Source organism: Engraulis encrasicolus, chromosome 6 (genome assembly GCF_034702125.1).
Source record: "Engraulis encrasicolus isolate BLACKSEA-1 chromosome 6, IST_EnEncr_1.0, whole genome shotgun sequence".
Lineage (NCBI taxonomy): Eukaryota > Metazoa > Chordata > Actinopteri > Clupeiformes > Engraulidae > Engraulis > Engraulis encrasicolus.
In genome coordinates, this window is record NC_085862.1 from 10,078,191 (window position 1) to 10,102,799 (window position 24,609).

General features: G+C 42.4%; 3 protein-coding genes across 4 annotated transcripts in view; 2 read left to right on the plus strand and 1 right to left on the minus strand.

The window, feature by feature from the left end:
- The window catches only part of zgc:113223 (uncharacterized protein LOC541424 homolog), a 20,650-nt gene extending 19,976 nt beyond the window's left edge, over positions 1-674 (minus strand). Inside the window, exons 1-2 of the mRNA XM_063200565.1 lie at positions 618-674; positions 238-295 (exon numbers count right to left, since the gene is read on the minus strand). Coding sequence (XP_063056635.1) covers positions 238-295; positions 618-674 — 115 coding nt within the window. The remainder of the gene's footprint in view (positions 1-237; positions 296-617) is intronic.
- A 918-nt stretch (positions 675-1,592) lies between these two features.
- Positions 1,593-16,716, plus strand: reep6 (receptor accessory protein 6). The gene is made up of 7 exons (XM_063200378.1): positions 1,593-1,719; positions 5,149-5,242; positions 6,220-6,358; positions 9,191-9,359; positions 12,686-12,780; positions 16,267-16,285; positions 16,667-16,716. The coding sequence occupies exons 1-7, from the start codon at positions 1,593-1,595 to the stop codon at positions 16,714-16,716; spliced, it is 693 nt and encodes a 230-aa protein (XP_063056448.1).
- A 3,015-nt stretch (positions 16,717-19,731) lies between these two features.
- On the plus strand, positions 19,732-22,478 carry c6h19orf25 (chromosome 6 C19orf25 homolog). 2 transcript variants are annotated; one of them, XM_063200031.1, is made up of 4 exons: positions 19,739-19,790; positions 19,882-20,015; positions 20,250-20,391; positions 21,937-22,478. In XM_063200031.1, the coding sequence occupies exons 3-4, from the start codon at positions 20,256-20,258 to the stop codon at positions 22,149-22,151; spliced, it is 351 nt and encodes a 116-aa protein (XP_063056101.1). In that variant the 5' UTR covers positions 19,739-19,790; positions 19,882-20,015; positions 20,250-20,255; the 3' UTR covers positions 22,152-22,478. The 2 variants fall into 2 exon arrangements, with proteins under 2 accessions (XP_063056100.1, XP_063056101.1); XM_063200030.1 differs by having other exon boundaries at positions 19,732-20,015.
- The last annotated feature ends 2,131 nt before the right edge of the window (positions 22,479-24,609 follow it).

Sequence of the window (24,609 nt, forward strand, 5' to 3'; positions counted from 1 at the left end):
CTATAGGCCTATTATATTATATTATATTACATTATATTATATTATATTATATTATATTATATTATATTATATTATATTATATTATATTATGCCTAGGCCTATATTATATTATATTATAGCGTATTATAAACAAGCGTCTTGTAGTGTTGTTTGTAAGTTATTTGATTTGATCAAGAGGCATTATCCACAAAGTGTCCGGATTATCCAAGGTTCAACAACACGGGCACATGGTCATACCTTTCTCTTTGGCGATCTTGGCATAGATTCCGACCGCAATCAAGACAGCACTGGCAACCTGACAAACAAGAAGTAGGGTAAATTTGCCACTCAAGGCTATTCAGAAGTCATTATGTTGGTCATTAAACCTCCCTCCTAAGCCAAAAGCCTGCCAACAATTTAATGCTCAGTACAAAACTCGCCTTTATATTCACAGTTATGAGTTAGATGGGATAATTTGCAGTTGACAACAGCCAGTTCTTTGCCATGAATTTAATTATTGTAAGAATATGTAAGCAAAAAAGTTATTCATATCCAAAATGGACTAAACAAGTTTCCCAGGAAAGTAGCCTACGGGATGTTCCCTAAGGACAAACCATGTCTAAGACGCATTCACATACCCAAAAGATGTAGCAGCAGATAAATAATGTGTACTTGATGCCCCGGTAACCTCTCATCTTCTTACTTCAGGTAAATTAAGATACTTTCCACGTTGACGTTAGACCAGCCATAACACAGGAGCGAGAAACGTTCACGCCATTTGGGTAGTATTGGACTGGAGCGCGCCACAGCATGTGAGAACTTGTCAGTAAACGTAGCGCACGGAGGAAATTCCTTGGAGTCATCATTGCAAATAGCTCCTGTCAAGTTCTGAAAACCACACCGCTGGCAACACCTGCAGAATGCACTGCAGACAGGTGACCGACTACGCACTACCATCTAGTGGTTACATCAGGAGTCGACCCTGCTTGCAAAGGTTTATGTGTATGTTGGATAGTGGTGGGGATATGAATATGGCTTATTGTGCAGCAGGTGTGCTAATTTTGCATTATGTTTGTGAAAAAATTGTGGGGACAAGCTAGGTTTATCTCAAAAGTGGTATGGGCATGCCCCCACCATCCACACCTAAAAAATACACCCATTGCTTGCATTTATTCTTGTAAAATTATGAACATAATGTCATGGGCATAATAGTAGTGAAATGCAGGTATATGGTCTACCATAATATACCGTGCATGAATGCAAAGTATGCTCCCTGCTTTGTGCTTGCTCATAATCACCCATGTTATTCCCCAGAGTGTCCAGAAACTGTATGAAATTATACAGTGAGTGAAATACTAACCCAGGTCGTTGGGTAAGCCTATATTGTTCCATGAAGGCACATAACCTGAGTAGGCGATTGGCTCTTATTGGCTTCTAAACTGCCAGTCACACGACGGATGATCCTTCCCTCCCCTGGCCGAATCCAACCTGACGCACCGCGCGCGCCGGTGTTTCTCTCCAAAGCGGATTGACCAGCTGGTACGCACCAGCGCCTACTGTCAGTGGAGTAAAAATCCGTCATTTTTCACTAGATGCCGTCGGTATTTTCAGAGATGTTCGCTTATCTAAACAAGTTGAAAGACCGCGCTGAAAAATTCCTCAATGAAAAAAACATTGTGACAGACTGTCTGGCCAAGGTAGAAGAGTGGACGGGCATTAAGAAACGTTATCTCGCAGTTGGTAAGTTTTCCTTCTCTGATGCCGGCTTCTTCCATATCATGCAAAGCCTTATCGTGAATCCAAGTTAGTATTTTCACTATACAAATTCACTTGTTCCCATTGCAATTCTGACCTATAACATTTTAGCAAACCAAACGCCATAATCCCGGTGTAACAGATGGGGAAATAGTTAAAAGGCGGTAATGCGGTTATGTCGGAAGCTGGACGCTGACGGACGGATTTTGTTAGCAGCACGCTCTCTCACGTGTGCTGTAGATTACTGATTACACTGCTAGATAGGCCTATACCTAATAAATATACAGTACATCTGAAACATGTTTAAATGAATGTTGGTATCTGTTCTGAGACCTGCGTAATTTTGTGTTAGACTAGGCCTACTCATAATTGGAACAGAGGAGGTCACCAGGATGCCGACTTCACCCATATGATCCCAGAAGTTCCAGAGGGGCTTGTTCATGTATCATTTAGTAACCAATCAATGGAAGCAATAGATTGATAGACAGGGGTCTATTAAAGATGCCGAGTGGTAGGCCTCCAGACGAACACGATATGCCAACCCCTGTGGCCGTAAGCTAATCAGTCGTGACATGGATTGTTGAGTGTGAGTGACTCACCCGCTCTCTCTTGACCGGGGCCGCGCATTGGAGAGCCTGCCAGACTAAAGGTCAGATTAGACTTCAGCAACTGCGAGCGTGAAAAGTCGCGTGGGAGTGGCCACGAACCAATTTTGTATTCATGCATCTGCGAGCTCTGCGAGGTCCGAGGTCTCGTTGCCAGCCACATTTGAAATTGCGCGATTAGGCTACTTTCACTACATTGTAAGCACTGCGGTCATTATTAAGCAATGTTGCTTTCTATCCCGGTTAGCTAGGTATTTTCACACAAATTGCAAAGGCAATACAGTGGTATCATTATTTGACATACCCAGTCTGTTTTCACGAGCAGAAAATGCAAGCATGTAAAGACAGTTGATTCTGCCGATGTGTGTTTACATTCGGTGGAGGAACGGTAGTAAAACCGCAGGCATTGTGCCACGAGTGTTCAACTGATGCATTGTTTGTTACTTAGCTTAGCTTCGTGTATTTACACACATTTACACACAAGGCATTAATAACGTTTTTAACAGAATACAGCTCTGCTCTCGCAAACTACGGGCATTGCGCTGCCACAAGAACAGAACAAGGAAGTAGCGAGACGACCAATCATAGTGCCTTTTTGTCTGCGTACTCCGCGTCCGTCCGACGGATAGTTAGAATTTTTTCGAGGCGCTAGACGACGGGCGCAGAGCCTCTGAGAGGGGGGCGTGGACTCGCATAGACAGAAAACGGACGGACGCAGATTCTATGCGAGCGAAGCATAAATCTAGCTTAACGGTTCGCCAAAATGCATTATGTCTGCGACGTCTACATGCGCAGGTTCAAGTGGGGGTTATGGATTACGATAGGCTATCAATTGGAGAGTCTTAATAACGGGTCGCCAAAATGTCATGTCTGCGACGTCTACACATGCACAAGTTCAAGTGCAGGGGGTCAGGGTTTGCACAGTAGAATGCTGCTCAAGCATGGATTAAGGTAGGCTATAAAGTGCCATAACGTGACAAAAAATGTCTAGATCTGGACCGATAATGTGGGGTTTTACCTGGCAGCAGGGATCTGGTTTTACCTGACACGCTCCTTGGATGGGGAAGAGGGTGGGGGTGGCTGCTATGATCTGGTTTTACCTGACACGCTCCCTGGATGGGGAAGCGGGTGGGGGTGGCTGTGATGATCTGTTTTTACCTGGCGTTCTCCTTGAGGAAGAGACAGCAGGGATCTGTTTTTACCTGGCGTTCTCCTTGAGGAAGAGACAGCAGGGATCTGTTTTTACCTGGCATTCTCCTTGAGGAGGAGACAGTAGGGATCTGTTTTTACCTGGCGTTCTCCTTGAGGAAGAGAGTGACCTGTTTGTCCTGGCACCTTGGGATCTTTGCCCGCCCTGGGCCTGTGCCCGGTTGGCGTGCCGCGTTCACTAACCCACCCGGTTGATGCTCCCCAATCTCTCCATCACTGTTCATGACTCTTAGATGGGGAAGAGGGTGGAGGTGGCAGCAGGGATCTGTTTGTCTTGGTACCCTTGGGATCTTTGCCCCCCCCCCCTGGGCCTGTGCCCGGTTGGCGCGTACACTAGCTCAGTGGTTTTCAAAGTGGGAGTCGGGGACCCTTTGGGGGGGGGTCGAGAGAGGGTGCTAAGGGGCCGCAGCAAGTTGGAAGGAAAAGTATAGCAAAACAAACTAACTAATAATTAAATTAATTTAATATAATGAACATCAAAATAGACAAAAAATAAGCTTAACAATGTCCCTTTAGTTAAGAACTGCATTATAATAGCCTAATCTATTGTAGCCTATCTCTGAATATCATTACTATTATCATCGTTATTTGGCGGTACTTACTAACAAACCTAAACTGGTTGTGAAAGGGGGAGCGGTGCACAAAAAAGATAGTGTTGGCATGATGCATGTAATTAAGGGAGCCTTGGTTGGAATATACCGGTATATGGGGGGCCTTGTCATGGTTAAGTTTGGGAACCCCTGCACCAGCTGACCCAGTTGATTCCCCCATCTCTTCGTCACCCCATCACTGTTCAGGATTCTTGTTTAGTCTTGGTTTGAAGTCAAGCATGCCAATGCAGACACAACCCAACAACAACAACAACAACAACATTGTTACATGCTGAAATTCTTTTCAGCTTATCCTTTGATAGACTGAATACACTATATACAAAATTTGTGAAATGTGAGTTTGGCTGGTAGAAACAAAACACCAACTTATAGTACTAGCCACTTCGACCCTTTGGTAGGTGTGTGTTTGGCTAGAAAGATTAACATATCTTAGCCCTTTTATTTGGTGATGAAAAACGTTTAATTTAGAGCCCTGGTTGCATGTATGTGCAATATCAAAGGATAAGCTGAAAACAATTTCAGAAGGACATTAAAGCAAGTAGGCAAATAATGTGTACGTTGTATGTAATGTGGAACGCTGTAACAGCCATTGAAAAGACTTTCTAACAGGGGCCATGTCGTAACAGATTAAAGCATCATGTAATATTTACTTGCAGTAACATGTAACCTGACTCTCATGTCACTCCGACAGTGGACTAGTGTCTTAATGTCTTACGAAAAATGGTCTTGGACGCTTTCTCAGTCTTCAAACTTAGGTGAGCTATTGTATATAAAGTTATAAAGTCATAAAGTCACCAGTTTGCATACTTTATGTAGTGCACTCCAGTAACTTAAAATGTCACTGTGTAGCCCCTATTTGCATTTGGCCCATGTATCTGTGTGGATTGAGGCTGGCGTACGGTAGGTGACCTCATAGATAGCCTTGCAATTTGACTACTGTTATGTTATGCCCTCTCATCTCGTCTCATCTCGTCTCCTCTCCCCGGCAGGTGCCACATCTCTCACTGGACTATACCTGGTGTACGGATATGGAGCCTCTTTGATATGCAACCTCATTGGCTTTGTCTACCCCGCATACTATTCGTAAGTTTCCATGTTAGATAACAGCACTGTGTTCACTATGGGCATGTACGTAACTTTCAGTCACTCATTTCCCATTATAAGCAACTGTAAATGTCAATGTTTGTTGACAGTTAGTTTACTTTTTTAGTTTATTTTTTGTTTTGGACCCAATTCAGGGCCCTCTCTCTCCATGGGCCTGGGGCAGCTGACCCCTATGCCATTATGGTTACAGCATATTTATAACAGGGACTTGGCACTTGTTCACTTTTTGCTGAAAACATTCAACTACCGGTACACCATAACAACAATATTATAATGACATCACCAAGAGCCTTAAGAAACAGATTGACACTAGGTCATTGCAATTTTGGTGACAATAAGGTTATAACAGAGGCTCTGTGCTAAGGGGTGAAAAGTTTAACCCTGAGTAAGAACTCTGCCATGTCTCTGTGTACTCCAGCATCACAATAAAGGGAACAGGACAGCACTCCTAGTTGCTTGGACTTAATTGCCCGTCAGACGTTTCGGTCTTAACCTTCTTCAATGTCAGGCTCCTGTTGATGTCTTAGCAATGTTGTAAGGATGCAGTTGAATGTTTTTAGCAAAAAAATGAATACGTGACAAGTTCCTGTTATAAATATGCTGTAATCACAATGGCAATGAACAAGTTGTTAAATATTACTTATGACTTCAGACCGAAACATCTGACGGACAATGAAATAAACAACTAGGAGTGCTGACGTGTCTCCTTTATTTTGAATATTTCTGACGGAATGGGCACCCAGTTTCTCTTTACTTTGGTTGAGCTGAATGCATTATAAAGCTTATTTTTTAAATTTGTACTCCAGCATCAAAGTCAATTGTTCTGCTTGGAGCAGGCGTCACTCTTAAATACTTAACCGGTGAGGGTGCTGGCCCTAATGTTCAACTCAGTGTTTCAAAAAGGACGCAGTGCCTTGCATAAATTGTTTATTGTTTGATTTGCACTTGTACTCCAGCATCAAAGCTATAGAGAGCGAAGACAAGGAGGACGACACAAAATGGCTGACGTACTGGGTGGTGTACGGCGTCTTCAGTCTGGGAGAGTTCTTCTCGGACATCTTCCTCTACTGGTTCCCCTTCTATTATGTCTGCAAGGTACACAACAGGAGACTACAAGCTGAGACTGAGACAGGGAAGGAAGATAGGAAATGAGAGAGTTTAATAGACATACTTTGTTATGCATGTCCTACAGTGGCTACAGGGAAGGAGGAAAGGAGAGGAGAGAGTTAAAGGATCAGTTCAGTCAGTTTCAATATGCTGTTGTATTGCTCACGCTACCCTTGACTTGTCAGTACCCGATGATGGCACATTTTTCGGCTAAGCCCTTTCCGAGATATGAGCTATTCTAATGGGGGCAGCGTTTATTTACATTCAAAACAAAAAAAAAACATAGGCCTACTCTAAATATTTTCCCAAAAGGTACCGCTGTTTGCTAGTTGTCTGCTGATGTTGTATAACCTTTCGGGTGTTTTTGGGAATGAATAAAAATGTTTTTTTGAAATATAAACAAAGTGCTGCCCCTATTACAATGACCAAGACCTCAGAAAAGGCTGAAGAAGGAAAAAAAATCTCAGGTACTGACAGGTCTAGGGTAGTGTGAGCATTACAACTGTATGTTGAAATTGACTGGACTGGTCCTTTAAGTAGACATACGTTATGCATCTCCCACGAATACAGGGAGGAAAGGAGAGGAGAGATAGCTACAGGAAAGGAAGACATGAGAGGAGAGTAAAGTAGACAATAGACTTCATTATGCATCTGCTCACTATTTGTTTGTGTGATAACTTTTCACCAGGTCGATGGATTTTGACCAAATCTTGTGTGCTAATTACACTGTTGCATTATTACATTACAATCTCGCAACGAGAGACTACAAACAGCTAAGAACGCCATAATCTGTTTGCTTAACATGCAGACGACGAGAGGAAAAGGTCATTGTGGGAAATCCCTAAACTGCAGCAAAAGAAATTCAATAGCCTTATCTGGGCATTACTTAAATGGTAGATGGGTTGCATTTACTGTAGGGCCTTTATTGTAGACTTTTCTACTTTTTCTACTTACTTTTCCACTCCTGTAAGCACTCCACAGAGCACTGCACAATGTACAGTGCTCTGTTTAGTTTGTGAGTGCTCTGTTTAGTTTGTGAGTGTGTGTTTGTGTGTGTGTGTTCTCATTATTTCCTCTTTATTTAAAAAAAAAAAAAAAAAAAAAAAAAAAAAAACTAACCCCTCTTTGTAATTGCACTTGTTGTTCTGTATATCTCCTGTGCACTTTGTATTTGCTTGTGATGTTGGCTTGATTATGTCCTTTTCTGAAAGTCGCTTTGGTTATAAAGCGTCTGCCAAATGCAATGTAATGTAATGTAATGTAATGTACGCCTTCACATTCACCAGTAACACTGGCTGCCATACAAGCTTCCAACCTGCCGCCGGGAGCACATTGGGGTTAAGCATCTTTGCTCGACGGCAATGCTATGGGGGCATAGCAGGGCTTGAACCCGAAAGCTTCCAGTTGACACACGACATTCATACATGAAAAGATGGATCTTCTCCACGTCTGCCATTGTGATGACGCCACTTTAGTAATACTTGTCAATATTATTTCTTAGTAAATATTCATACTTCACCATCCTACATAGTGCACCTTTAAATCACACAGCTATTTTATGGTAATTAGGTTATTTGGCCCACAAGATAATTTCTAGTGCGTTACAGTTGTCCCACATACCCTGTTAATATATGTCATCTATATGTCATATAACATTTTGTGCGTCATGGTAATCACAGTATGAGGTAGCCCAGGCAACATTGTCAGTGCAACAGTAATAGAATCTCCCACTCACATACAGTAGAATATGTGCAGGCACATTTGAACTATCTATGATGGGAATGAGCATTGGTGAAATTTCCGTGGCTTTGTTAATTTGTTAACTTATTAAGTGTGTGCAAGCAAAATTTCAGTCCCTGTTTTTATTGATTTCGGTCCATAATTTTGTCCCAGACTTACATTTGAGCCCACCACTTTGTATTTGACAGCGTCGACAACTATTTTGCCAATTAGTCCATCAGTCCACATGCTCAGTCCTGTGCTCAGTATTTTGCTGGTAGTAGTCTTGCATCTGTCGTCGTTTTGGGTAGGGTGCGCACATCCAAAGTCACTTGTTGCAGGTGCTAGACAAAAGTGTCAGACAGTTGAAGAAGGTAGGTCTGCACACTGCGGAATAAGCTCCAAAAAAATAAAGTTTGTTACATTAAAACAGCAACGTTTCGATCACCCTAAATCTTTATCAGGCAGTGTGCAGACCCACCTTCTTAAAGGTAGTGTTGTAGTGTAGTGTGTTAGTAGTAGTGTTGTATCTGCCCTTGTTCCTCTCCCAGTGTTGCCAGATGTGTCTGATCAAATCCTGTCCAAAAGGTTATCAAAAACCGCCAAAATGCGCTAAATTCCGCCCAATTTCAACAAATTGCATTGATTTCTATGGGCACAAAACTGCAGAAAAAAAAATGCCTAATGGCAATTTTTCCCGTTTTTACCTCTTTCTATGTTCTATTGATGTCCTTGTCCTTGTTGTTCTCTCTCTCTCTCTCATTGCATGTTTAGTATCTCTCGATGTTCAATGGTTTTTGATGTCATTTGATGTCTATTATATGCTACTGGCTCTGACAAGTTTGTGATAGTGCTGAGAACGAATTTCCCCATGGAGACAATAAAAGTCTGTCTCTCTCTCTCTCTCTAACTCTCCCTCTCTCTGCCCCCCTCTCCCTCTCTTTCTCTCTCTCTATCTATCTCTCTCTAACGCCCTCTCCCTCTCTTTAACTCTCCCCCACTCTGCCCACCCTCTCTCCCTCTCCCTACCTCTCTGCCCCCCCCTCTCTCTCTCCCTCTCTCTCTCTCTCTTTCTCTGCCCCCCTCTCTCTCTCTCCCCAGTGCCTGTTCCTGCTGTGGTGCATGGCTCCTATCCAGTGGAACGGTTCCCAGGTGCTCTACCGCCGCGTGGTGCGTCCCATCTTCCTGCGGCACGAGGCCACGGTTGACAACATGGTCAACGACATCCACGGCAAGGCCATGAGCGCGGCCGAGAACGTCACCAGAGAAGGTACTACTAAGATCATATCAGAATATGACGACATCACAGAAACCACCGAGATAGTTCTGTCGTACGGGAAAGACGCGGAGCTGGCGTCGCTCCAGTGGACTAAGCCAGAAGTTAACTCGCAGAATGATGCAGGATCAATCACAGTCAAGTTTAAATCCGTGACGAACTCTGTCAACTACAATGTTAGAAAAGTAGGGTTTTTCCTAAACAAGTCCAAGTCCTCCTGACGAACTCTGTCAACTACAATGTTAGAAAATTAGGGTTCTTCCTAAACAAGTCCAAGTCCTGACTGCTGGTCAGTTTGCCTTCGTTTTTTTCCTTTGTTTTTTCTCAACTTGGCAAATTGTTTGTTTCATGTTTTCTTCTAAAACATCCATCTTATAAATGAAAAGTCAGCTGTAAACCTAATGAACTTAATAAATGATATTAAGAAAATGAAAATGCATGGTCCTGCATCATATTTTGCGTTAATCATTCCTTGTAGAAAGCCTAAATTACCTTACTAATATAGCCAGCAAACTTTGTCCTCTGTGCATTAGAATTAAAGCAGTAATTGCAGCACAGCTCATATGTAAAGCGGCAAAGATTATTTAAAAAAACAAAACAACACACAGCCTACAAGCCGGCTAGAGAGCTGTTGAACACACTTACAACAATTTAAGGTTTAACTTGTGACCCTAGAGAGGAAGGATGTATTCTCCTAACATTCAATAAGAAGACCTGCATGAACAGATTTGTTTGTTTACTAAATGTTCTAACATTTTAGAATGACAGTGGCAGCTGCTCTGATATAGTGCACTTGCTCCTCCATGCTTTATATCACACAAGCACTCACACAGTTTGTCTTTCCATTAACCCTTTTGTGTGTCATGTGGTCCACCTATCCTACACTGTAAACATGATGTGAATATGTTAGCATTAATATTATCCATACAGTACAACATAGTTCATCGTTGGTATTAATACAAACACACAGGAGAAGGTTAATTGTGTCTTGATACATATGACTTGATACTATGTCTCCTGGAAGCACATAAATCCTGGCAGTCCTCATACAAGTCTCTATCCAGTCACCTGGGGGAAGGTAGGATCACTCCACTCCCATCCATCCATCTGTCCATCCATCCATCCACCAGTCTTCACCAAATACATGGACGTGTTGCTGTAGCGAGAGTGGAGAAAGGATGGGGTGGAGGTTTGGTGTAAATGTGGGGTGCTCAATTTTTACTTAACATAAAAGTTAGAAAAGTTTGCCACAAGATACAAACAAGAAAAAAAAGCCCACAAGAATTTCAGGGGCATCATCTTTTAGTAAATCCAAGTATTTTACGCATGAATGTCAGTCTTGGCATTCCGATAGCTTCTCAAAAGGGAGACAAGAAATCCCGGACGAGCCCCCAAATGTTACAAATAGATGTTTGTCGTAGGATTTGTGTAGGCTATTGCTGTTGCTGAGTCAACAATCCACATGTTAATTGAGCACCCCACAGTCTACTAATCTTAGACAATCTCCAGAAGTCTGTGCTGTAGTCTGCACCTCTTGTTACCGGCCAGTCTGTGTGTGTGTGTTCCCTGGGATTATATGATGGCACACACACTACCTTTGGGATTACGAGGAACCCCCTAGGGTCTGGATTACAGGACTGCATTCCCTTCCCACAGTAATCTAAGGTCAGACATCTTAATGCACAGATAAGCATTGCCGCACTAGCACAAATAGCATAATTGAGGAGGATGAGAGGGACAGAGGGGAGGAGAACTTAGTGACCCTGTGCAGATTTCCTTTGTCCTGACTGTCTACTACTACTACTGCTACTTTTTAAAAATAGCCTAGCAAGCCAGACTGTAAAATGAAGTCTATGTTCTTGGGTCACCCCATAGGAATCATTTTTTTTAAACCAGCAGTTGGCATTCAAACTACATGTGATACACCAGGGCAGCCATGTCACTACCCTGCGAAGCCCACCATAACAAATTCAAAAAGAAAAAAAGACTTGATACACACAGTGTTTTGATCGTAGAATAGAACAAAATACAATTACCTATGGTGCGACCCTAGACCAATCTGCCGCTAGGGTTCATATAGTTTATATACTTGTACTGCTACTTTTAGCTACTTTTGTCACTAAGGCTAGACGAAGAGCAGACTCTCAGAGCCAGGACAGCGAGAGCCGTATTGTGACCATGGCAGGGTCCTTCTGTAGGACACAGGGCCCTTACCTATAGGCAGGGCTATACATTCACTTTTTTCATCCCTAGCCAATTTGGCTAGTTGTCACATCATACTATCCACACATACACTCACTATCAGTCAAAGTGGCTAGTAAGTTCTTTTTCCTACCAGTCAAACAAAATTTCCCGCCAAACCAGACAAACAGAAAGAGCATTTGGCCAGTTGGCCGGTGTTAATTTAGAGCCCTGCCTGTAGGTAAGGCAGCTTGGACGAAGGCCTCAATTACACCAAATTTGGATATGAATAGTAATTTATTTATATCTTGGTTATGGTTATTTACATCGTCCCACACTGGTCAGGGCAATTTGTGTTAATATCGCAATAGACATGTCATGTGATATTAGAATTAACATGTGCTGTTGTAATGTAGCGATGATAGAAAGACGTAACTTGTCAACATACATGTCTTCCTCTAGTTGACTGGATAGCGTTAATATCACATGTGATATTTATGTGATATTACTATTTACCACAGTGAGCTGCAAGGTGACTTTAGATGACAAACTCATATTCGATACAATATAGACGTAAATGGACGTAAAGGCTACTACACTACGGTGCAAAACTGTGCTAAATATACCATTAGCTGTTAGCATGTGGAAGTGTGATATTACGCTGCTGCCACTGTCTTGTGATCCTCCGGTGTCTTTGTTGTGTACTGCTCCCTGTGTCCTCCCATGTGTGTCCAATGTACGGTATATGTGTAGCCTACTGTGTGAGTGAGACTGTTAAGAAAGAGTTCGCGCATGTGGAATCGTGTATGCACATAACTGTAGACCTACTCAGTACACTTCAGCAGAAAGGATGGTGTGTGTGTGTGTGTGTGTGTGTGTGTGTGTGTGTGTGTGTGTGTGTGTGTGTGTGTGTGTGTGTGTGTGTGTGTGTGTGTGTGTGTGTGCTCGGTGTGTGTGTGTGTGTGCTCGGTGTGCATGTGCGTGTGTTATAGAGACACAGGTAGTGAGCATGTGTTTATTGCAGGACTGAAAACGTTTTCTGTGTGTGTGTGTGTGTGTGCGCGCATGCGTGTGTCTGGGCGTGCGCACATGTGTGTGTACGTTTTCATGTTGTTTTTGCTTTTCCTGCTTTGTCGTAGTCCTTCATACTCTGGTGAAGAACAAGGTGCAGCCTGTGGATGGCATGAAGCGCACGACGTCAAAAGCCCACATAACCCAACTGGACTCAGAATCAGTATGTGCTAGCCAAATACTGGGGCCTATGCTAAGAAGCTGGTTCAAGAGTAACCTCTTAAATGGGTATGCCACTATTTTGGGGCTTTATAAAGGTGTTAAAGTGTCTTATCTTTCATGTAAGCTGCTGTCTTGCTTTAAGACAAGTTAAAAGAGAGAGCATGTCGCTAAGCTAGTGAAAGTCAATGGATCCGTGTAGCATGCTACAATGCTACACGGATCCATTGACTTTCACTAGCTTAGCGACATATTCCCTCTTTTAACTTGTCTTAAAGCAAGACAATGCTTAACATAAGACACTTTACCACCTTTATAAACCTCAGCCAACGATTTTAACTGTATTAAGCCCCAAAATAGTGGCATACCCCTTTAACTTAACGTGGTTTACTCCTGAACCCGCTTCTTAGTATAGATCATCTAATAGAAGAGCCTGGCGTCCTCATTTTCTCAAGAAAATGAGGACTCCAGGGTCTTCTATTAGATGATTTACCTCACAACTTAACCTGGTTTAGTCCTGAACCAGCTTAGTAGGTAGTGTACTCCTCTGGTCTGTTCATCCATTACCCGCCATAACTCCTTAACCTTAGTGCCGTGAGCACATCTGTGTACCGCCACTGTAGAAGCTAGGGCTGGGTGAAAACAATGCTGTTAAATTGAAAACATAGGCCTAACGATAATACTATCAATATCAATAAGGAACAAATATATACTTTAGGTATATACTATGTACTGTATGTACTGTACTGTATACACACACACACAGAGGTGGGCTAAGTATTGCCATGCAAATTACTTGATTATCCTTTCAGTCATTTCACAAACAAACAATACTGAGATTGATACTTACCACTAAAAAAAGTAATTCATATCGATATTGAATTGAGAATCTTTTAGTGTATCACAATCGTATCATTTTAGGAACTCTGTATTGATCCTCAGCCCTAGTAAGAGCCATTATCATTTAAGCACCCCTTACTGTAGCGACATTGTATGTAGCCTATTCACCTGATTCTGTTCGTGAACAAGGCCGGCGCCATGTTTGGCATTTTTGTCATTTTATTTCTGTTTGCAACATTGACTACATTAGTTAAAGCAATGCTGTGCCATTTTTGGTAAATAAGCTCATATTACACGTCGCCTTCACTTAAATAACTGAGTTTTACCTTTCTCCTGTACTTCAGGGGGAGGTGTAAAATAAGCTTATTTCAAAAAATGGCACAGTATAGCTTTAAGATGAAAAGTTCTCTTGCTGCTGCCTCTGTGTTATCACCTGCAGTTGACAGGAAAACAAAATGACAACAGCAGAAAGCTTGATAGTTGACAGTACAGTACAGAATACGGTGAATATGAATTGGATCGTCGTCCCCTCCCCACGTGAGTACCCTATAGTGACCCCTCGACCTTGTACCAGTACTGAGACACTTGCTGAGGTCTACAGTATAGTAATGTACCATTGCATGTACCGTAAGTGGTAGCTACCGTGTGTGTTGATTATCGTAACAGCATCCCTGTTAGATTTGTATGTTTGCATGACTGGTGTGTTCCAGTAGCATTGCAATACAGTAGTGTTTTCATATGCCTCTTTACCACTGCCCGTTTTCTGGTAGGCCTACAGCTCGACACAGTGCGACTCAGCTGCCACTTTTTGCTTTAAGATTGAGCTGTGATGTGCTTATTCGAAATGCAAAAAGTGGCGGCCGAGTCGCGTTGTGTTGAGCTGTAGGCCTACGAGAAAACCTCCAGTAGAAAAAGAGGCTATATTGTCTGTCCTGTCCTGCTCTTCCTCTATACTCCTTAGACTCCCTGTGCCTTGTGTTATCCATAGCCTACACCTTTGTTTGGACAGTAAATGCTTTGCTTCCTTCGATGTAGAGATTAAGAGCTGTGTGGGTAAGTTACAAAGTAGTGTTTCTGAACGGGGGGCTCTACAGCCACCCAGGGGGGCGTTGGGGAGACCCAAGGGGGCATTGAGAATGATACAGTTGAGAGGGGGCGTGGCTTAGTTCTCATTGAGGGGCATTAGTCATTTTTATTTTCCAATACTAAGGGGGGCATTGGAAGGCTTATGATGAGGTCAAGGGGGCGTTGGGAGGCTTATGAGGGGGAAAAGGGGGAGTTTGTTCAAAAAAATGTTGAGAACCACTTATAAAGTAATGCAGTCCATGTACTGTGCAGGGATATGGCATTCATCACTCTATGTGCTGTGCAGGGATATGGCATTCATTCTGCCAACAGAAACGGATGCTGCATTGGTCCGGTAGCACTGTTAAGTTGTTATGCAAAACCTGCAGTATATGTTGCAGTGTAAGTCTGTGCCACTTCTCTACAGTGTCTACAGTGTCACCTACTTACAGTTTTGCTGGATGAATTGAAATTGAAGTCCATTACAACGTACTAGCACAGCAATGAGAGAATACCACATTTTAATTACATAACACAGGTGGTTGCTTGGGTCTGAAAGTATAGTAGCCTTTTCCAAAGATTATATAAGATTACATCCGTTCTGTTGAACAAGGTTTGTTATGGTGTCCTAGAATTTCTGTTAATGTGCTCCACTGTGGAATTCATGCCAGCATTGAGAGCTTAGTCTCAACCAGGGCCGGATTAAGATGGCCTGGGGCCCCTTGCCTACATGTTGCTGTGGGGCCCCCTGGAAGGCACTTTTCACAACAAATGCACATAGACAAAATGTGTCATAATTACGAGCTAGGAATTAAGCAGAAAATATCTACCAACTGTTCTCTAAATGTTCAATATTGCATGTTGACGTAATTTTGCAATTTGTTCTTTTTTTGCCAATGGGAGGGGCCCTGACAGGTTGGGGCCCCTAGGCTGTAGCCATATCTAGCCTGTGCTTTAATCTGGCCCTGGTCTCAACGCTGTATTGATTGCCAATAAATGCCAGTGAAATCAGAACGCCCAGGCAGTCACAAACAGATTAGTCTACCCTACCCAGACTTGTGTCCTTTTGGCAGGTGTTCCAACTCTGAGCCTCCCTGAGCCCTGCTGATGCCAACCCTGCTCCAAACTTTAACCCTTTCATAGCACCTGCAAAACACAACCACATGGCTTCTGGACAGGCCTTTTGTTGTAAGGCGTTGACAGATATTGCTGCGGTTGAGCAATGAAATCACTGATGATGGCTGAAACATGTCTGCTTGTGGACATGGTGGTATAATAAGTCATGAAATTCAGCTCTAGAGTGTGTATTTTTCTCCATTTTAAGTGAACAATGATATAAGACACTATCATTTGAAAGCAATAAAAACACGGTTGCAGTGAACCAGTAGCCCAAGTGACCAACAGACATCTTTAATTATTTGTTTATTCATTCATTCATTCATTCGTTCATTCATTCATTCATTCATTCATTCATTCATTCATTCATTCATTCATTCATTCATTCATTCATTCATTCTTTTTGATTGTGCATGAGTTCATCTATATGTGTTTCTCTCTCTGCCATTTCATGCCTGCTCTACCCTAGACTGAGGCCGGGCCAAGTGGTAAGTCTATTAAATCTGTAAACTGTCCTACAAAGGCAAAGGGCAGTAACTACGCCAACATTGAAACCAATCAAAAGACCCTTGAAAGATTGGCATTAGGTTGGATATTGCAGTTGCTGCAAATTTGACATAGCAATATCTCTAAAACGGGACACATTTGGACCATAAGGCTTTGTCATATGTGACTGCACTTTGCCTTTCTATGGCAATAAATCTCTCTGTCCATTCCTCTTCATCTCCCTCTCCTCACTTGCCATCTTTCGAAGAGCGGAAACAGGCCACATGAGCACACTGGCATGTGGCAGGACCTGGACTAGAGTTGATTGCAAAGTTGATCTGTAGTAAATACCAAATCTCTGATCTCCCTTCCCTCCTTCCCAGGCTCCTCGGTGGACCAAGATGAAGACGGAAATCACCCGAAGCGTCAGTGATTGGCTACTGGACAGGAAGAGTGTTTCGCACAACAACCAACCAGCAGCATTTCCTCCTCTGAGATGTTCAATGGCAGCATCTTGCAAACCAGCACAACATGAAGTGACCAGAGATGCTCCAGAATGGACAGATTCTGTATATGCATTACTACTACTAACCAGGGTTCTAAATTAACTTTTTTCATCACCAGCCAAAATGGCTAGTAGATGCTAATTTTACTAGCCAAACACACACTCACTAATGGGTGAAAGTGGCTAGTAAATTGATCTTTTCTATCAGTCAAGCTGATTTTCCACTAGCATTTGGCCAGTTGGCTGGTGCGAATTTAGAGCCCTGCTACTAGCCCTATTCCCAAGATTTGACAGGGGGTGTAAGGAACATGGACACGTCCAGGACTGAACTGGCCATCTGGCATAGCGGGCATTTCCCGGTGGGCCCCACACCCTCGTGGGCCCCTATTTTTAGAAATGTAAAAATGTGGGACCCACCGGTGAGGCAGTTCTGCACCGCAAATTATGAGGGGGGCCTGTAAGCCAAGAGTGCCCGGGCCCTATTTCTCCCCCAGCTCAACCCTGGACATGTGCACAGTTTCCTGTTCAGCCATATGCACTACTGATACACTCTTATCCTGTCACGTACTGTATGTGTGTGTGTGTGCATGTATGTGTGTGCACATGTGTGTGTGTGCCTGTGCGTGTGGGTGATACGATACTTTCCTTTGTGTACGTCCTCCATATTTGATATTTTGTTGATATTTCAAGCAGTATGCTGACAATCATGCTCAGCTGACTTCAAACCAAATCAGGTATTTATTCACATGGGTTTGTGAAAAAAACTTTGCCAATTAAGTTATGAGATTCTGACATTATATTCTGACATCCTCTACTTTGATTAAAAAGAACATTTTATAATATAGGCCAAAATCGATATCGTTCCCTTGCACTGTAGTACAAATGGATAGTCCATATTTGAGCCAATTTTTTAGTTTCAAATTCTTTATTGTTGCTTTACCTATGTAACAGAAAATGTGTTTTTTTGTGTCACTAAAATAAAAGTTTTACCTTTACATCTTGCAAGTTTTTATGTGTTGTACTGGGCCCGTTTGCATAGGCTGTACAAGGGAGACACAGCAGCCTGTGAAGAAACAAGGTGGTAACACTTTGCTTGAAAATGCCATCATATACATGACATGACAGACAGTGTAAACATTATGTCATAAACATAATGTCTGTTATAAAAGTTTTCTGGTCATGAAATGCTAGGTAGGAGCAGGTTCGCACACTAAACAAGACACAAAGGTCAAGCACAAGGAGTTTTTTTTATTAGAGCAGGGTAGAGCAGACGTTTCAGGCTGTTGCCATCATCAGTGCTCTCAGTGCTCGAGCACTGACCTTTGTGTCTTGTTTAGTGTGCGAACCTGCTCCTACCTTACATTGTACTTCTTTTGGGTCCACGCACCTAGTTAATTTTTGCAACATCTAGAGCGCAACAATACCCCTACCTCCTGGTCATGAAATGCTGACATTGTTTGGACTGTTTTTTTTAATACCATAACCGAATGTCACTCAATGTCAAAAGTCATAACATGTTTATGACATTGACATAATGTTTATGACACATGCATGACTGCGCTACCACGCTGTTATGACCCTGTTATGTCATACATATGTTATGTCAATTAAGTATTACCAAGGCATCTATATAATAATTACACTTCGTTACAGTGCACACCAATAATGATTACACCCCCTTTGAAAACTAACATTTTGGAAAATATTTCAATAAGCACACAAGTTATTTCCAAAATGTGTATACACATATTATAACACGTTGACTTGCTCATTTTCATCTTATAACCAACCAAAGGCGCCAACTTCAGCTCAACATTGGAGGTCAAAATTGTACAATAAATGTTGTAATGACTGAAATTGTGTGCACAAACCGATGGAAGACAACTATCAACATTTTCATTATTTTTGAGGTGTTTTGCCCCTCCACCATAATCAAAAAGGCGTATGCCTCCCATAATTCGACACAGTACGTCACAGTACGTTAAGAGGGATTCAGCTCAACAACAATAAGAGAAAATAAAAAAATAAAAAGACTATAGGCCTCTTGGTCAATATTGACATGCTACTAAATGCCATGTCAGGACAGGCCTAATGTAGACTAGGCTGATTCCAAAGTACAGTTTCGACACCGTCAGGAAATTTTGACACAGTTGGCTCCCAGTTTTATTTTGCCAAATTGCCTATCAAATCTAACCTGATTTACATCATCTGGCTGCGTTCAGCTACGTCACGCGGGGGCGTTCCCATGCGAGAGCATATCACATGGCAAGAGTCAGGTAATATCAAATCTGCAATTTGCTGAGTTTTCCCTGACCTCTGGTGACCTCTAGAGGTCAATTTGGTGATGTAAATGTGCCATCTTAACCCAGCAACGTTCAAGTGAAAAAATTGAAGTAAAACTCCAACTCCCATTGCCAGCATTCCACAGCACACATGTGCACACTGCACACAATGAAATTGCATTAATGCCTCACCCCCGTGCAATAGCGCCCCAAGGAGCAGTGCGGCGGCACAGTAGGCTACCACTCATGGTAAATGGAGGAGGGGGAGAGGTTAATTATCCCCCCCCCCCCAAAACTGTTAAATTAAGTGTGTCAGCGTCATAAGCAGTGAAATGTATGGACACAATGATGAATTGAGTTAACAAATGGCCTTGTTTGTTTGGAAATTGTAACAAATAATACACAGCTCCTACAGGCCTCACTTTTGTCAGAGATTCGAATAAATAGCCTACTCTCTTCTCGTCTCTCTGCTTTTGCTGCCAATTGATTATTTTGATTTGCAATATCATTACTAGGCCTACTTCAATCAAGTGTGGTAACTAACTAGTGCGAGGAAGAGGTTCTTTTAAAAATGTCATTCTTCACTCGTCTCTCTCGTTCACAGTCGGGCATGTTCGACATTTCTCGTTCATTTCTATTTTCTCTCGCGTTTTGTCCCTTCTGGTATCCCGTAGTTGGCTTTGAGCAAAGGGACGACGTGTACGTTGGGTGGAAGCTATGGTTTGTTTACTCCTAAACAGATATTCTGTTTCTTTAGGAATGTAAGGAGCTATGTCACTGTGCCCCTGTTACCCTTTATTTTCGTATTTAGGGTTGACTGTTCAGCTGCAGCCTGTATTACAGCAACTGACTTGTTGATAAGAGACGGTTGTCTGCATGTCAAAGTGAAGAAGCTAGCACTGTCGCTCGTGGAAGACGATGATGGATAGTTAACCCATATGAGAGGTGAGCACTAAATTGCTTTGTAAAGCACATAACTTTTGCTATGTGTAGTATGTATTTAACTGCCTACAGCCTTGCCTAGTATGATTGCTACGACCTGTCGCATGCATATGGACTAAAGGGCTTTTGACAAACGTGCAGTCAGTCCTCCCTGCCTATGCTCGTTTGTTGTATTAGTAGTAGGATCTGATCAGGCTCTATGCTCTGTCTTAAAGATTAAATTTGTGTCATTCGCAGGTAATCATGGGTTCGAAAAACAAAAAGCGCTTGGTTCTGCCAAGTCGACCAGAACCGCCCTCTGTGGAGCAGATTGTAGAAGATATCAACCGAGCATACCCGAATGACCCTGTCTTCACCATCTCACAAGACGAAAGCCAAGGTGAGTTTTCTGTATGTGTAACATAATCTACCGATGTGCACGTGTGTGTAACATAATCTACAGTCTGAGTGGTCCATGAACACCTTTGAACGCCTTAAAGCATATGGTATGGAGATTGTTCAACAGCTGATGCAATGCATCAGTTTTCCCCAAACACTGGAAGTAGCATGCTGGAATTAAGTTAACTCCCCTCAGTCTTGATCTCTCTGTCTCTGTCTCTCTCTCTCAACTCCATCACAAGGGAAGAGTGATAGTCATGTAACATATCTAAACTCCATTCACAAATCTAGTCTGGCGTATATCAAAACATGCGTGGGGAAAGATGATCACTTTATGTGTGCTGCTGTCTAATAGCACTCCCATAGCCTATTATTCATGCCATACCCTCTGGCTCCTAATAGAGATAGTGGTTTCTCCTATAGGGCTCTTGCATCAATTCAAGACAAGTTTATTTATGAAGGACTTAAAAATACAACACACGCAGCTGCCCAAAGGGATGTGCCTACTGTGGCCTCTGGCTTCACAGTGAAGTGCCTGGCCTGCATGAGCCATTCCTATCCGACAAAGCATTAAAAGAGGCAAACATTGTGCAGATTTTATATGGCCTACTATGTGTGTTAGAAGGTCTATATGAAGTGTATCAAATATTGGAAAAAATGTGTCAGTTTCGTGTCTTCATGTCTCATCAGTTGTGTTGATGTCAGAAGTGTGTCGTAACCTTCGTGTTGTACTGAAAACAAAACCTACCTGCTTTGATGTGTGTCATTCATTCATTCATTCATGATTGTGATTATGCTGCACCTCTTGTCTCTTGTTCATTCATTCATTCATTCATTCATTCATTCATTCATTCATTCATTCATTTATGGGTCAATTACTTTTTAGTAGCAGATATCACGTGGAACAACCACAGCAAATTCCCACAAATTAATGAGAAAAGTATTATTGCAAGCACAAGTGCAGGCGATGAATATGCTTCTTAGATAATACACACTGAAAACAAAGAGTCAATTTCATCCATACAATAGTGAAATTAGTTGTGGTTGCACCACCCTGACATGTGCTACAACAAAAATGTGAAAGCGAAAGTGAAAGCCCATTGGGAAACTCCAACTCCCATTGTCATTGTGACACAGCACACAAGTGAACACTGCACACTGCACACAATGAAATTGCATTTTATGCCTCACCCGTGCAAGGGGGCAGCCCTCAGTGGCGCCCCATGGGGAGCAGTGCGGTGGGACGGTACCATGCTCAGGGTACCTCAGTCATGGAGGAGGATGGGGGAGAGCACTGGTTGATTACTCCCCCCACCAACCTGGCGGGTCGGGAGTCGAACCTGCAACCTCTGGGATGCAAGTCTGACGCCCTAACCGCTCACCCATGACTGCCCAATGTGCCCAAAATGTAATCGACTCCTCACTCCAAACTTACAGCCAGCCTTTGTCGTGGGATGTGCACAATCCTCAGCCTCAACTCACACACCTCTTCCTGTGTCATGCTCTAACTCACACCTCTTCTTGTCCTCATTGTGTTGTTGTCTAGATGCCAAGCCGGGCTCGACCCCCAGCGAGGTGGAGATGATCTACCAGCAGAGCCGGCGCTTCCTGGAGCTCAACGACCGGCTGCAGGAGGCGCGCGGAGAGCTGGCCCGTCGCCGCGGCGACCTGAGGGCCGTGGGAGACGCTCTGGGAGAAACGGTGGAGGACGTGAAGGGAAAAGCAGGAAGTCTGCCCTGCTGTGGCCAATCGGACTCTTAGCGATTGCTATTCGATTGGCTGGCGCACGCCGCACAGCACAGAGACGTTCTTCTTTCTGTGTGACACTTGGGAACTAATTTTGTGTGTAATATATCCAAGGCTGATGACGGCTTTGTCTGGGCCCGGGTTAAAGTCATCTGAAAAGGGCTCCCTTTGAAACGTACAATGTTATGAAGACCTAATTCTGGGTCGCTCCTCGCTCCTTGGGCCTGGGACAACTGACCCCTTTGTCCTCTCGCTATCAGCTTCCCTGATAATTGTCTGACCACATTGTGTTTTGTTGCAATTATTATTGTTAATCATGCAATAAACTGTATTTTGACTCATCCTTCTGTGTATGCCTTGTATATTGTGTCTGTTTATATTATCTGTGTGTTTTGGATTTGCAGTGCTATTCTTGTACTGGGTGATCCCTTTTACAGGAAGTTAAGTCAAAATGGACCACAAGGGTGCAGTACAGAGTTAAGGGTCTTCTGCAATGTCAACTTACAGTATGTTGAATTTTCCCACGAACATTCTATGAAAATAGACTCGTTGAAACTGACTGAAAAGATTCCTCATCACAATCTTCATACAAAATGGCATTTAAAGACATGAATATAAAGACATGCATACCCCTGTTCAAATACCAAGTTTTCAGGATGTAAAAAAATGAAAGGCAAATATGTAAAGCTTCAAGGTTTTTTTGTCAATTGCATTGTATAGGTTGTATTGTAAAATGGTGGAAAAAGTTTGCTTTTGTAATATTTTACATCAGCAAAACCTGGAATTTGATCATGAGTGTGTAGACTTGTTATAAAATGCATGGTGTTAAGGAAGATACATATTTGCGGTGGACAGTGTTATCTCAGAAAGTGATCAGTCAGGATAATTGTAGTTTCCACTGACTTCCAGCTTTGTTAGTACATGTGTATGGATTCTTACAATAGAATGTGTGTGATGCTATATGATGAAACGCACAAATGCATATGCACTCGACAAGTTAATAATTTGGAGTGGAAATGTGTATGGGTGTTAATGTGATGAATCATACAGTATACTAAATCTTTGAAATATCCTTTCGTTGACAACTGCTCAATTGCTTTAAGCATCACTGAGGATCTTCAGGCGTTCTGTCTCTAAACAGTTCAGTAGAACATCATGGTTCCAGCCCCCAGATTTTTTACAGTTGGTCTTTCTGTGTCAAATACATGCAGGCAGAGGTGTCAAACATAAAAGTAAAAAAAGAAAGTTTCCGTCCAACACGGGTAACTTATCTGAGTAAACAGTAGACTTCTGTAGGCTACTTGTCTTGCGGTCAGCTGGCTCTGCACTAGTTGAATCAAGTTTGTGGTGGGTCCTTGTTAGGTTTTTGGTGTTTTTCAGTAACAACACAGTCTAACTATTTCATTAGGTACAATGGAATAAATGGTATAACAGCTACAGTATGTAATATCATGTGCTAATGTTGTACTTACACCATATTTATCTTTGACACCTTTGCATGCAGGTAACAGGAAAAGCTCTCAGCACACTTGAGATCTCAGAGACTAGAGAAGTAATTCCATTTAATTGTATTAAAGGAGCACTTCAGCCAATTTCAATATGCTGTTGTATTGCTCACGCTACCCTTGACTTGTCAGTACCCGGTGATGCTGCATTTTTTTGCTCAACCCTTTCCAAGATATGAGGTACTCTAATCGGGGCAGTGTTTGTTTACATTCTTTTAAATATATATATATATATATATAGAGGCCTACACCAAATATTTTCCCAAAAGGTATCACTGTTTGCTAGTTGTCTGCTGATGTTGCATAACCTTTTGGATGTTTTTGGGAATACATTATTATTATTATTATTATTATTTAAACGTAAACAAACACCTGCCCCATTACAATAACTAGGATCCTGGAAAAGGCTGAAGAAAAAAAAAAACTCAGGTACTGACAAGTCCAGGGTAGTGTGAGCATTACAACTCCATGTTGAAATTGACTGAAGTTACCCTTTAAGACACCTTATCATCAAAATAACGACATCCCCACTGGTTATTATAACATGAGAACATTTATTACGAGGGCTCCTTGGCCAGCACAGGGTAAAACCACTTTGACGTTTCCTCAGAGCAAACTATGCTAACATCCTGCTCAAGGCCTCCATCACACTAACTGTGTTTTGTATGTATGACACAACAGATGCATACTGAGGATTTCCATTCATGTCTGGATCTTACGTTAATCAAAGAGTTTCAAGCTGCACTAATAGTCCTACTACCTTCATGGGAGCAGTTTGCAGGCTAGGCTTGGGCTTGGGCTTGTTTGTTGAAACGAATGGAAATCCATGAGGAATGCAACTGTCGTGCCCATTCAACACAGCCAGTGGGACTCAGGCCTAACTCTTTCATTGTCATCATCATCCAACTACCTCTTCCACACATTTCATCAAAGTCATGGCAAAACATTTACCCACCTCTGAAGTAAAC

What these genes read in the sequence shown, in the direction of transcription:
- reep6 (XM_063200378.1), top strand. Translation starts at nt 1,593, where the DNA reads ATGTTCGCTTATCTAAACAAGTTGAAAGACCGCGCTGAAAAATTCCTC. An exon ending in GTCTACCCCGCATACTATTC is followed by an intron (nt 5,243 to 6,219) that starts GTAAGTTTCCAT and finishes CTTGTACTCCAG; the next exon opens with CATCAAAGCTATAGAGAGCG. An exon ending in CGAGAACGTCACCAGAGAAG is followed by an intron (nt 9,360 to 12,685) that starts GTACTACTAAGA and finishes GCTTTGTCGTAG; the next exon opens with TCCTTCATACTCTGGTGAAG.
- c6h19orf25 (XM_063200030.1), top strand. Translation starts at nt 20,256, where the DNA reads ATGGGTTCGAAAAACAAAAAGCGCTTGGTTCTGCCAAGTCGACCAGAA. An exon ending in CTCACAAGACGAAAGCCAAG is followed by an intron (nt 20,392 to 21,936) that starts GTGAGTTTTCTG and finishes GTTGTTGTCTAG; the next exon opens with ATGCCAAGCCGGGCTCGACC.